At 37.9% G+C, this 13814-nt stretch overlaps 1 protein-coding gene across 1 annotated transcript in view; it reads right to left on the reverse strand.

Annotated features, from left to right (window-relative positions):
• Positions 1 to 602: 602 nt before the first annotated feature.
• Positions 603 to 13814, reverse strand: part of LOC137619187 (transforming growth factor-beta-induced protein ig-h3-like) — a 32222-nt gene continuing 19010 nt past the window's right edge. Inside the window, exons 7-18 of the mRNA XM_068349371.1 lie at positions 8204 to 8359; positions 7899 to 7987; positions 6795 to 6958; positions 6468 to 6611; positions 5990 to 6203; positions 5545 to 5682; positions 4516 to 4731; positions 3884 to 4053; positions 3352 to 3486; positions 2569 to 2775; positions 1974 to 2130; positions 603 to 1748 (exon numbers count right to left, since the gene is read on the reverse strand). Of these exons, the coding sequence (XP_068205472.1) occupies positions 1465 to 1748; positions 1974 to 2130; positions 2569 to 2775; positions 3352 to 3486; positions 3884 to 4053; positions 4516 to 4731; positions 5545 to 5682; positions 5990 to 6203; positions 6468 to 6611; positions 6795 to 6958; positions 7899 to 7987; positions 8204 to 8359 (2074 nt within the window). The 3' untranslated portion in view covers positions 603 to 1464. The remainder of the gene's footprint in view (positions 1749 to 1973; positions 2131 to 2568; positions 2776 to 3351; positions 3487 to 3883; positions 4054 to 4515; positions 4732 to 5544; positions 5683 to 5989; positions 6204 to 6467; positions 6612 to 6794; positions 6959 to 7898; positions 7988 to 8203; positions 8360 to 13814) is intronic.

Here is a 13814-nt window from a genome sequence, read left to right on the forward strand (position 1 = left end):
TGAATGTATAACGTAGTTGTCAACGAGAATTTGCAGCAGAGAATACACGCTGTAGAGCAATCTCCAAAACTACCACAATACCGCATCGTGTATGTATAATGCTGTACACAATTATGAAATATGTTAATATTTTAATAACTGTAAATTAGAGAAGGTTATAACGATCAACATACAAATCATTGTGTTATTCATTGTCTGACACATGGATTTTAGATCAATAACATGTCAATTTGTAATGATACTAACTCGCATATTGTCTATGTCACCAGGTTTGATCACGACAAATAAATAGTGAATTCAACACTGCGGTATCAATTACTCCACATTAGTCACTAGAGAAAGAGATGCGACTACACTGGGTTTATTTTTTCCTGTTGGATCCCATCGGCTTATAGCATCCTGCTTTTCCAATTATGGATGTAGCTTTGCTAGTGATAATAATAATAATAATAATAATAATAATAATAATAACAATAACCTCTGGATCATGGCAATCGTATAGCCCCGTATATTAACTATTCCACCCCAACATTTTGAAATCTAAACCTCTAAGAGAAAGGAAGTGTTTCGACAAGTATTTTCAAAGGGTACACAAACAACTCTTGGAGTTTTTAGACATTCATTTTATTCTGTAGCTACAAATATATATATTCATCATAACAATATAACAATTTAGTAACTTGGTCCCTACAAAACATGCCTCTGAACTGTATGGGAAGACCTGCCTACATAAATAAATAAAACTACGCAGGTACAGTCACAGCACCGGCAGAATACTTGGAGCCGCCAAAAAAAAAAAAAGGTACAGTTAATTAACATAAGCTTTGCAACTAGGAATCTCTACCTGGGATGCAATAAATAACTTAAAACATTTAAATCTACAAATTGCCGTCGATTTCTTGACCTTTGTGGGATATCGGGTCAATTGAAAGTCAAAATTAGTTCAAGTCCAAATAAATATGTCGGTCAGGGCACTAACGACAGGTTCAGTGCATCGGGTAGACATTCTTCTTAAGTGATATGCTTGATAAATAAACATTAACCTGCCATAAAGGATTGTGGGTAACTCTCTTTAAAGTTTCTGTGATTGAAAAGTCTCCCTAAGAATCAAACCGTTGGCCGTAACACAACGATTAACAACGAATTGAAACAAAGTACTTCTAAAAGTTTCGCTTAAATCTCCTGGTAGCAACAGCAGGTACAAATACGTTCTGCGAGATTAACAAACATAAATTTAATAGATGGAATCTAGCAGTTACGTCATTAAAAGTATAAAAAGGCTTCCCTTCATTGCAGTTTTCGATGCAAGAAATCTCACGATAAGAGATGAAAAGCGGTTTTACATAACAGCACTTTAACTTAGCGTAAACAGATAACAAGTAAAAATACCTATATATTTTCTGATAAACATTGTTACATTAATGCTTTGAATGGTTCAAAGATATGCTGATACAAAAAATGCGTTTAACCGAAGAGGATTTGGAGCCCGGGAGCGGAAAACACTGGCTTCCTGGCGACCTTGTCTTGTGAGGCGCCGTTCCGCTGGGGGTTCACATTCACGAACAGCTGGTTGACGGTGTGCACCAGGCCATTCTGGGTGGGAGCAGAGCAGTGGGTTATGCGGGCCGGACCGGCCATGAGACGGCCGGAATTCGTGCGGCGTACGTGGATGGAGGATCCATCGAGGGTGCGCTTGTGGTCCATGAAGAGCCAGGTGTTGGGGTTGATGCCGGCACAGCAGACGTGTTCTGGAGGAAAAAGAGTTTTGATTAATGAATGATAACTAGATAAGTAACACCAAATCCTTCTTACATCTATAAATAAGAGATAGAGACTTCTCTTAAATGATAGAAGATAACACTCAATAAAGTTGGAACCATCGATCGAATTCCATGGCGATGACCAGAAAGCAACGAACAAAAGAATGGCGTAACAATGTCAAAAGTCATGCACGATAAACCCCCCGTGCTTACCTTTCAGAACATGCAGCTTAACCAGCTGGTCTTGAAGCTCTTCGTCCTCGAGCAAGTGGTCCAACTCGTTCTTGGGAAGTGTGTGGAAGACGTGGTTGGTTGGAGCCAGGACTGTGTATGGTCCTTCCTCTACTAAAGTCTCATTGATGCCGGTTTTCTGAAAGGTGCCAAAGGCATTATTTTAAAGAAGATGACCTAATGAACATAGGCAGTATTTGAGAATCAAAAACCAAATGAATTTGTAAATATTATATCAAACTTCAACTTTTGATTGAAATGTGATTCAAGGACAAAATCATATTAAAATTTAAAATTTTGAAAGCTGCTCCTGAATGGCTGAGGCAAGGGAGAGGGTCAATGCCCTAGAGACTGACTATACAGTATAAACAAATGATCAGCACCCGAGCTCCCTCTCCATTCAAGCCACGGTCAAGCAATGGCTCAGCAGGTAAACCTATGGGTTCCCTCGAATAACTGATCCTTTGCTCACAATACGGTGAGTTTGCAGACACTAAGAGAAATTATCGAACTTGAGTGGGACTCGAACCCAAGTCCAACGTTAAGTTAAAAAAACGAGAGATATTAGAAATGTTACCTTGACCATGTCGGTGAAAATGGAAAACTCATCGTTGCTCTCGAGGTGGTCCATGACCGAGTTCTGAGGCACGACGAACAGCCTCTCGACGACGTGCACGACGGCACCGCAGGCGCGGGAGTCGAGGGTCGAGATGGGACTGCAACCTGCTGTCAAGCGGACGCTTCGGCGTCCACCTGGGCTGAGAATGCCAGTCAACAATGGTGTCTGAGAAAGTAAAGATAGAAATAAATAAAGAGATGAAATAATAAAAGGAGATTGTGTGATGTTTACATGTGAACCAATCGAAATTTGGGACAAATGTATACTGTGTACGCGGCAGCGCAAAGAATATTCATTCAATTCTTCACATAGATGAATTTACTTCCTGAATCGAAGCTGCCAACTTCACCATCACCATCGTGCGGACGTATCACAGTAGCGTAACATACAGGTACCGTACGCATCAAAAATTTTATTGATTGGCAGGAATTGATTATGTCATATTTCATTCTAAAAGTGCATGTATCAAGTGTACTTTGAGTGAAGGGTTTAAAAATATAAGATACTTGCGTAGCCGATCAAATAGAAATAACAAAAATATAATTTTTCTTGTGTATTCCAACTCCGAAAAACTTTTATATGAACGAAAATATAACTTTTCTTGTGTATTCTGACTACGAAAAACTTTTATTCATATTATATGATGATTAAAATAATGTTTGATAATTACAAAATACATGTGGAAAAAACATCTTACTCCAGCAATAAGCTATAAAAATCGGTATCATCGGCAGTGCTTACCCTAGAGTACAAGTTGATCCTGATGGGCAGGTCAGCCCTGGTCTCAGCGATGTGGTCGTTGTTGATGTCGTCGCCCTTGAGAGATGGGGAGATGATGTGGTAGTTGAGGATGGTTCGCAGCTGTTCGACGTCGTCCTGTGGGAAGGAAAACGGAAATGAGAATTCCTGTTCTAACGAATTTGAAAATGGGGAATGGTCACCTGTTTCTAACTACTGTAAATCATAATTTATATTTAATGTTAATGAGATAAAGCAATATAATATAAATTTTTTGAATTGTGAGTAATTAGAAAAATATGGTGGCAGCTTTTTCAAGATGGCTGACAAATTAGTAACCCAAAGTTCAGGTTTTTCTAAGTATTTGCAGTTTTCCTATATGGAAAACCTTAATAAATTATCATGTTTAATAAATAAACTACTTAATAGTGTATTACTCGGAACAGATAAAAAGATTATTCCAATCATAAAGCGGCCCTTAGCAGAGCAGATTTTGATTGACATCAAAACACTCGGAACAAATTCGTCAGCTTACCAGGATCTTCAACTTGGCCTCCTCTGGAATGGAGTCGATGGCCTTGTTGGAAGGAGCAAAAATGGTGACGTCAGTGAGGCTGTCCAGCTCCTCGGTCATTCCGGCAATCTCGAGGAGGTCCATGAACCGAGTCAAGTTGTGGCTCTCCAAGACCTTCCTTACGGGTTTGGCTGGAAAGGAGGTCGGAGGTCAGACATGACTAAGTTTTTTTTAAAGCTTCTAACTTATATATTGTCTAACTTTTATTTGTACCAGTTATGTAAACTTCACTGAACAATCTTTCTCATCTAAACTTTACTGAATAATCTTTTTCATATTAATATTAAAATGAAGTACAAATTTTAAACAAGTATGGAAACATATAGAATAGTGTGCCTGAGTGTGTTCTCAAGGAAGATAACTCTAACTCGAGACAGTGGAAGACCATGGTACAGAGGCTATAGCACTACCCAAGATTATAAAATAAATGGTCTGACTTACGAGTGTCCTTCTCCTAGAAGAGCTGCTTACCATAGCTAAAGCCTCTTCTACCCTTACCAAGAGGAAAGTGGCCATTGAACAATTACAGTACTGCAATAGTTAACCAATGAGTTAAAATGGCTAAACTAATGAACAAGATAACTTCTTCTTACCTTCCTGGGGCATAAGAGGAGCATCGATGATGTGCATGACTCCGTTGGTTCCGACGATGTCCTTGGCGACAATCTGGGCCATCTCCCCGACGAACATCTTGTCCTCGTCGGTCCTCTCGAGGAGCAGGTAGGAGTCGAGGAGGTTGACAGTGCGGGCCTTGCCCTGCACGGCTGCTGAACAGATGGTGTTGGGCAGGACGTGGTTCTTGATAATGGCTGCGAAGAGAAGGAACAGGTTTTAGATTTCCGATGAGACGAGTGGGGATTGTCACATAGTGGGAATACTGTATGGTCTTTGAAGATAAAGATGTGTGATGATTAACGTAACTGAAGGAAAAGGAAATGCGTCAGTATACAATGAGGAATATTACCTGACACTGAATCAAACTTTCCATTCATGGGCCGTAAAATACATGAAGTCAGCAATTTTGCCGTTAGTAAATTTGTTGTCAGCAATTTTGCTGTCAGTACAAGCATATTTGAAAAGCCAGCTTAACTTGTCGTCATGCTTGCTCAAATAGATTCAATAATCATTTATATTGTAAATGACCAACACAGAAAGCAATTCTTTCGCTGATGACTCTGTAGCTTTGAAAGTTGCAATCGAGCCACATTGAAGAGAAAGTAGTCTGTTCAAATCAAATAATTTTTGATAAAAGTCTTTAATTGGGTCAATCCATATTAAGGCTAATGTTTTTGTTTTTACCATAACATATACTGTCTGTATAGGAGTTTGTAAGGGAAAACAGAGGCTACAGAAAAAGGAACCGACGAATGATCTAGGTAGAATGTACATCAGATGGAAGCGATTCAGGGAATATATACGAAGAGGGAAAATACCACAACCTGTGAGAGAAGAGATAAGCTACAAATACAAGAGGAGTCTGAAACCGACTGAAATGACAAGTTTGAAATGAAAAACAAAACAATATATAGACGTTATTTGAGTTGCTATATTTTCGACATATATTTAAGACTATTTTCTTTTAATGTTACCAATTATATTTCTTTGCATTCGAGAGAACTTACAGTCGATGCAAGCGTTTCCTTCGAGCAGGGATTCCAGAAGAGGATCTGAGAGTGTCCTGAAGGCGGCGTCGGTCGGAGCGAAGACGGTCAGCTGTCCTGGCTCGCGGAGTTTGTTCAGCATGCCGGCATTGCTGATCACTGCAACGTTGAAATTGAAAGGAGAAATTGAGCTGAAGAATGTTGATCGGTTACGAAAATTTTTACAGAAAGTCTTCAACTTACAAACTTAATATGTTCCAAGAAGCTGTTTGTAAGCCTACTTACTTCCATGTTTATAAGATACAATTAACTTTCAAAATCTGTTACTATACTGTACCAGCTAATGGAAAAATCAACAGAATATGACATACCACTATGTACGGCCTTTATAGACTTTGAGAAAGCTTTTCAGTCTCTTAAAACTTCAGCAGTAATGAAAGCCCTTCAAAGACTGATCAGCACTTACGTTGCTTCAAGATGGAAAACTGTGGGTCGGAGGCGATGAGGTCTGCGAGGCTCTTAGTGACGGGCTTCAGCACCCTATCGATAGTGTGGACCACGCCGGTAGCAGAGTGCTGGTTGATGGAGACCAGGCGGGCACAGTTCACGGTGGCCGAGGGAGGGACGGTGCTGTAGGTGTTGATGCGGAGGGTGGAGTTGTCGATCAGGCTATGGAGAACCTGTGAAGAAGAGTAACATTACTTCGGCCATCGTTCTCTTCCCCTGTTTCTTGTTGTTTTAAAGTTTGGATCAAAAGTCTTAGCCAGTTTTCGGGAAAAATAGAACATACTCTAACAGAAAATAGTAATTTGGATGAACTTTTTACACGTTAAAATCACTATATTTAGTTAATAAATTCTTTGAAAATAGTTTCCTTACAATGTGAGAAGATTTGGTTCATGAATTAAGAAATCAAGAGGAAGTACAGGTCCTTTGTCCCTCACCTGTTCGTCATGGAGCTCACTAGCGTAGAGGAAGCCCTTAGTCATGTGGGCCATAACCATGTCGTGGCTGTTGATGGAACGCTGTTGGCGAAGGTAGACCTCGTTCAGGGAACGGTCGGTTTCTAGGCCGTTGTCAATTTCGGTCTGGAATGAACACGAGATGATAATTCAACCTCAACTCCTCTCTCCTATGCTGTATTTATTGATATCAAAACTAGATGAACTTAGGACACCCAGCGGAAGCTCAAGCGGAAATTTATATTCCTTTTTCTTATTATATTCATCAACCCCAAGGGCACCCAGAGGAAACTCGTCCACCCGACTCACCTCCTCTTCCAAGTCGGCCGTGAATTCCTGCATGGCCTCGTTAGTGGGGGCGAAGATGGTCAGGTTCTGAGCGAGAAGCTCCTCCATTCCGGCTGACCTGGTCATGGAGAGGAAGTCCGTGGAGCCGATCTCCTCGAGGGTGTCGGGCATGGAACGCATGTCGACTGAAAATCAGACGGGATTTTAATTTAACCGTCAATTTGAAAAGTTGAAATGGTTTTGGAGTACTTTGAGAGCTGCATGGTTTAACTTCTAGTTAATTTATGATTTCCAAATTCCCTGATATTATTACTAACTTAAAATGAGAAAGTTTGAACTTCTAAAGTTCCACTGATTCAACTATTTGATTGAGAATATCGTTTAATAATTTGGTCATTCAGAATTGAACATTTTTACCAATGTGTAGTATCAAGTCTTACAAATGAAAAGGATGATAAGAATTATGATAAATCTTCTACAGATGAACATTGAGTCATATTAATATTAGACGAAAATAATAAAAGTATTGAAAGTCTATCAATTCTTTCTCAATATAGAAGTTTATCTGTGAAACTGAAGAACAGACAGATTAGATAAGTTTCTCAGAATAGAAATTGTAATTAAGAATGATAAGTAGAATCTTGAACAAGGTCTATGTAGTTAAAGAAACATTGGTAATTAAAATATATGATTTTTGTTAGGGTTAAGCCTCTTTTCTAGTTAATACAAAGAGTAGCATCATCTGCATAGACTACTAGACAATCTTAAAGGCCACCCGTATTATCGTACATTACAATATAACTATCAGAAGGCCCCAATACAAAATTGATATAGAGTTCATCATCATGAAACATCACAAAATCACACTTCTCCAATTAATAAAAAGAGTAGCATCATCTGCATAAGCAACTAACCTATTATAAAAGGTACCCACATTATTGTACATTACAATATAACTATCAGAGGGCCTCAATACAAAATTGATGTAGTAAAGGACATCATCATGAAGCATCACAAAATCACATTTCTCCAATTAATATAAAAAGAGTAGCATCATCTGCATAAGCAACTAGTATTATCGTACATTACCATATAACTATCAAATGATGTTCTTGTTATACTTACTCTTGGTACAACCTGATGCTTCCTTGATATAACCATGGCAACACTTGTAGGTAACGGTCACGGTCTTGTGAATTCCTCGACGAGATGTCCTGGAAGCGGAAGAAGCGTTTGAGATAACGTTTAACATTTACAAAGATCGGAAGAAACGTTTTAGATGGCATCTGTCGCGTTTGAAGCAAAATTTATTTCGGAGTGCTCACACAAATACACCAAACGATTATGAATACATTTATGGGAGATAAAAAAAGATTGCGATGACATTTATGAATGAAATACATGAAATATGAATGAATATCTGTCCTTACTTGGTAGTGCAGGTGTAAGTATTCCTAGTGTCCCTACATGTGGTCATCTCCATGTGTCCCAGGGAGAAGGAGAATGAAGGACCCGAGGATTCGATTGTGGGATCCTCGTCCTCGATGCCTTCGTCAACCTCCTCGCGGTTGGTGCACACGTTGGGTCTGCGGAGAAGAGAGCAAACCATATTAATAATTTCCTGGACAAAAACAATTGGTATTCAGCTAGCATACAGAACCAATAGATATTTAGCTAGCATACAAAAAAAATTTGTATTCAGCTAGCATACAGAACCAACAGCCATTTAGCTAGCATACAAAACAATTGGTATTCAGCTAGCATACAGAATCAACAGGCATTTAGCTAGCCTACAAAACAATTGTTATTCAGCTAGCATACAGAACCAATAGACACTTAGCTAGCATACAAAAGCAATTGGTATTCAGCTAGCATACAGAACCAATAGATATTTAGCTAGCATACAAAAACAATTGGTATTCAACTAGCATACAGAACCAATAGATATTTAGCTAGCATACAAAAACAATTGGTATTCAACTAGCATACAGAACCAATAGACATTTATCTAGCATACAAAGCAATTGGTATTCAGCTAGCATACAGAAACAACAGACTTTAGCTAGCATACAAAACAATTGGTATTCAGCTAGCATACAGAACCAATAAACATTTAGCTAGTATACAAAACAATTGGTATTCAACTAGCATACAGAAAAATAAACAATGATATCAATAAGATAATAGATTAAGTTGTTCCCTTTGATACTTATAATCATACGATCTGAGATTATGCAAGCAAGGTGGTGCGTGTGAGAAAAAATCACAAAGACTGGTGAAAGATATAATAATATAGTTGTTTATGAGTGTTTAATGAATGGATTGACTTACACATTTGGTCTGTGAAGACAAGGAAAGCCATAATTGACGGTATGAGATTGTAAATCATGTAAACAAGGTGGTGCGTGGGGAAAAAATGTTACAAAGACTGGTGAAAGATAATATAATATAGTTGCTTATGATTTTATAATGAATGGATTTTTTGAGAAAGTTGCATAATCTCCTTTATATAATGGAGAGCAAGTCTCTGGTTATGTATATGAATACATACATATCTTTTTTCCCAGACATGCCCAGCTCTCGCCATCCCTCGGGTAAGGGGAGATTGATTAGTCATAACCTATAAAAAAAAAATTTTCAGTCATGCCCAGCGCTTACCGTCCCTCGGGTAGGAGGGAGAGGGGACAGTCATACCCTGGTTAGGAGAAGGTTGCGTGTTTAAAGGTTTGAAGGCTGGTCATAAATGGCAGAGGCAAGGGACAGCGACATTTCCCTATCAAGCAGGACAATGCCCTAGAGACTAACCATATATAAATATAACTAGCACCCAAGCCCCTCTCCACACAAGCTGGAACCAAGAAGGGCCAAGCTATAGCTGCTGATGACTCAGCAGATAGACCTATAGGTTCTCCCAAACCCACCATCCTTAGCTCATAAGGCTGGTGAGGTTGCAGAGACCAAAGGATCGAACAAGTTTGAGCAGCACTCGAACTTCGGTTTGGATATCGCCAGACAAGGACATTACCAACAGGCAGTCATTTCTGACAGGTCGCGTACGATACGAGCAGCCTACAGTCACTTCTGACGGGTCGCGTACGATACGAGCAGCCAACAGTCACTTCTGACGGGTCGTGTCCGATACGAGCAGCCAACAGTCACTTCTGACGGGTCGCGTACGATACAAGCAGCCTACAGTCACTTCTGATGGGTCGCATACAATACGAGCAGCCAACAGTCACTTCTGACGGGTCGCGTACGATACAAGCAGCCAACAGTCACTTCTGACGGGTCGCGTACGATACGAGCGGCCAACGAGTAAAAATCAAATCATATCCTCAGATAACAACGCGCGAATCCCACAAACAAATAAAAACACAAACAACGCATCCCGTATCACTTTAAGTGGATCTATTGATGCACCTGTTACCAGCAATAAACACAAGAGGAATTCAGCCATTGTTTGTTTGTTGGTAAAGAATCTTACAAATCTCAGGAGTCCGGTACGAGCGGCAGCTGGTTGCATCAGGACAGAATGCTTCGCAAAACGCCGTATTGTTCTCTATTATTTTATGCAACAAGTTACACGTTATCCTAATCATATACTGTCCTTGCAACGTAGTAATTGTGTAATCTATGCAAGCAATGTCCTTGTTGCAAGAGAATGATAATACCATCTATGTCCACCATCGCGGATATACGCTCTCTGACCATCGCTTAGCATCTCATTGGAACGTTATTTGGAGTATTTTAGAGTAGCAGGAAGTCAGGTTGAATAACAGTTATTGGAGCATGGTGTAGAGAGAGAGAGAGAGAGAGAGAGAGAGAGAGAGAGAGAGAGAGAGAGAGAGAGAGTAGAGTTGCATCACGCTGAGGTGCTCGGAGGAGCGCAACGAACACTTCCTTATTAAGGATGAGTTTGGCCCCAACAAGTTTAGGTGACTCTTGTGCTTGTTGACATTCTCTCTGTCTGTCTGTCTGTCTGTCTGTCTCTCTCTCTCTCTCTCTCTCTCTCTCTCTCTCTCTCTCTCTCTCTCTCTCTCAGGGGATGGTTCCACAGGAAAAAACAACATAATAATCACTGTCTTCTTCATCCTTCAACTGCTGACCTGTGGATGAAACTGCCCACACGGATAACTTTCTCAATATCTCATACAAAATAGGACCATTAACACCACGTTGAACACCCTTATAAACAGTGCACGATTTAGCTCTCTATGATTAGCCTTCCACGCAAAATAGGACTATCAACAGCACATTTAATACCCATATAAATACTGCACGGTTCAGCTCCCTATACTTAGCATTTCATGCTAACATTGGACCATTAATAACACGTTTAACACCCCTTTAAATACTGCATTATCTGTACCTGGTATTTGGGCAACTGTTGTGGATAAACAGTTAGGGTCGAATAAATTTAGATTCATTTATGATGAATTATCTGGCGTTGCAATATCCTAGGTCTAGATAGGGTAGAAAGAACCCTTTAGCTATGGTAAGCAGCTCTTCTAGAAGGGCACTCCCAAAATCAAACCATTGTTCTCTAGTCTAGGGCAGTGCCATAGCCACTGTACATGGTCTTCCACTGTCTTGGGTTAGAGTTCTCTTACTTGAGGGTACACTCGGGCACAATATTCTATCTTATTTCTTTTTTTTATTAAAGTTTTTATAGTTTATATAGGAAATCTTTATTTCAACGTTATTACTGTTCTTAAAATATGTTATTTTTTCTCGTTTCCTTTCCTCACTGGGCTATTTTACCTGTTAAAGCCTCTGGTCTTATAGCATCCAGCTTTTCCTACTAGGGTTATAGATTAGCAGGTATTAATAATAATAATAATAATAATAATAATGATAATAATAATAATAATAATAATAATAAATACCTTTATATCACTACAAAGATAAGAAAATAATTTATATTATTAAAATAACCTGGTTAAAAATTAATATACAAAGTTATTGGTTGAATATAATTAACATAAAGATACCGAATAATGCATAAGCAAATTTAAAAGTTTAATGCAAAGAAAATAGACAAAAAATGTGGAATTAATGAAGAAAAAATCGCCAACTGACATCCAGTCTCTTTCACGGCTAGATTCCCGCGTCTCAATCCTATCGATTCCGTTAATAGTAAAAATAATATTGATGATAAAAATGGTAATAATAATAATAATAATAATAATAATAATAATAATAATAATAATAATAATAATAATAATAATAATAATAATATTAATAATAGTATATTATCAATTTTATTATAAATATTCTTCAAATTATTAACTTTCTCTTAAAACTGTAGTTGAAGCCAAAATAATTTTATGGATTCGAACACCATTTCCCCGCTTCTTTTTGACCGACGCTATGCAGCCGATGTTTCGATGTTTGGCGCCAAAAAATTTAATTTATTTCCAAATTTGTCGTAATTATCAATTTAATAAAGTTATTATATGGGATGTAATTGTAGGATGAATACAGGAAGAGCTTAAATTCCCTTTATTATACATATTTAAATTCAAAATTGATAAATGAGGCCTTTATCATGTAGTGGACGAGAAAAGGCTGTATTTGTTGTTGTTGTTTGTGTGTGTGTGTGTGTGTGTGTGTGTGTGTGTGTGTGTGTTTAAAGTGACTTCGATTTTCTAAAGTGTTTATAGTTTATATATGAAAGATTTACAGGTATTTTAATATTGTTAGAGTTCTTACAATGTTTTAATTGTTCATTATTGTTCTCATAATTCATTTATTTCCTTAATTCCTTTCCTCATTGGGCTATTTTCCATGTTGGAGCTCTTGGGCTTATAGCATCCTGCTTTTCCAATTAGGGTTGTTGCTTAGCAAGTAATAATAATAATAATAATAATAATAATAATAATAATAATCATTATTTTTATTATTGTTATTATAATAATAATGATAATAATAATAATAATAATAATAACAATAATAATAATAATAATAATAATAACAACAATAATAATAATAATAATAATAATAATAATAATAATAATAAAATAATAATAACAATAGCAATGATAATAATAATAATAATAATAATAATTATCATTATTTTTATTATTAATATTATTGTTATTATATTAATAATAATAATAATAATAATAATAATAATAATAATAATAACAACGGTTGTCAAATATAAATTAAGTTTTAGTTTCAAATTTCAAGAATGTGAAATCTGAGTTGCATTTCAGGAATATTACAGTATATTTTGTAATAACTACAACTCATTAATATTAAAAAGTCTGCAGAATCCCTCTTCTTAATGACTTTAACAGAGTTGACCTTTAAAGGCACCGAGACAAGTCTAACTAGACTGTTTGACCTTGATGTCTGGAGAGAGAGAGAGAGAGAGAGAGAGAGAGAGAGAGAGAGAGAGAGAGAGAGAGAGAGAGAGAGAGAAGCTTCAAGTCACAGATTCCTTTGTTCTTATGTGGCGGTTCTGTCTGTGACTTGAAGCTCTTCTCCCTCTCTCTCTCTCTCTCTCTCTCTCTCTCTCTCTCTCTCTCTCTCTCTCTCTTTATTATTGCTGGTATACGACAAACAGATCTATATACCGTATAATATAAATAATTCAGCGACTTACGTAAACAAATGAGAGAGAGAGAGAGAGAGAGAGAGAGAGAGAGAGAGAGAGAGAGAGAGAGAGCGGACCAGCAGCTGCTCCCAGATGCCCGTTACCAGGAACTCAACCCCTTTAAAATAACAGATGGATGAAAATTGAGGGTTCCCGTTATGGCAACACTCCGCCACCATCCTCATCATTATCATCACTGGCGATGATGATGATGGTGATAGATGATTGTGATGATGGCGGTGAGGTTAAACGGGGTTTTGGGTGGTGGTGAAGATGAACAAATATTAAAGGAGGATGATGTAGAGGGAGGGAGGGAGAGAATAATATACCGATGACGTCACGGAATGCCGCAGGGATAGTTGCCAGATATTACTTTTGCATTTAATACGTGCATCATTGCATGGTGCAGTAACTCGTTTGCAATTGAAAGATCCGTTGAG

The sequence above is a fragment of the Palaemon carinicauda genome, chromosome 25, assembly GCF_036898095.1.
Source record: "Palaemon carinicauda isolate YSFRI2023 chromosome 25, ASM3689809v2, whole genome shotgun sequence".
NCBI lineage: Eukaryota > Metazoa > Arthropoda > Malacostraca > Decapoda > Palaemonidae > Palaemon > Palaemon carinicauda.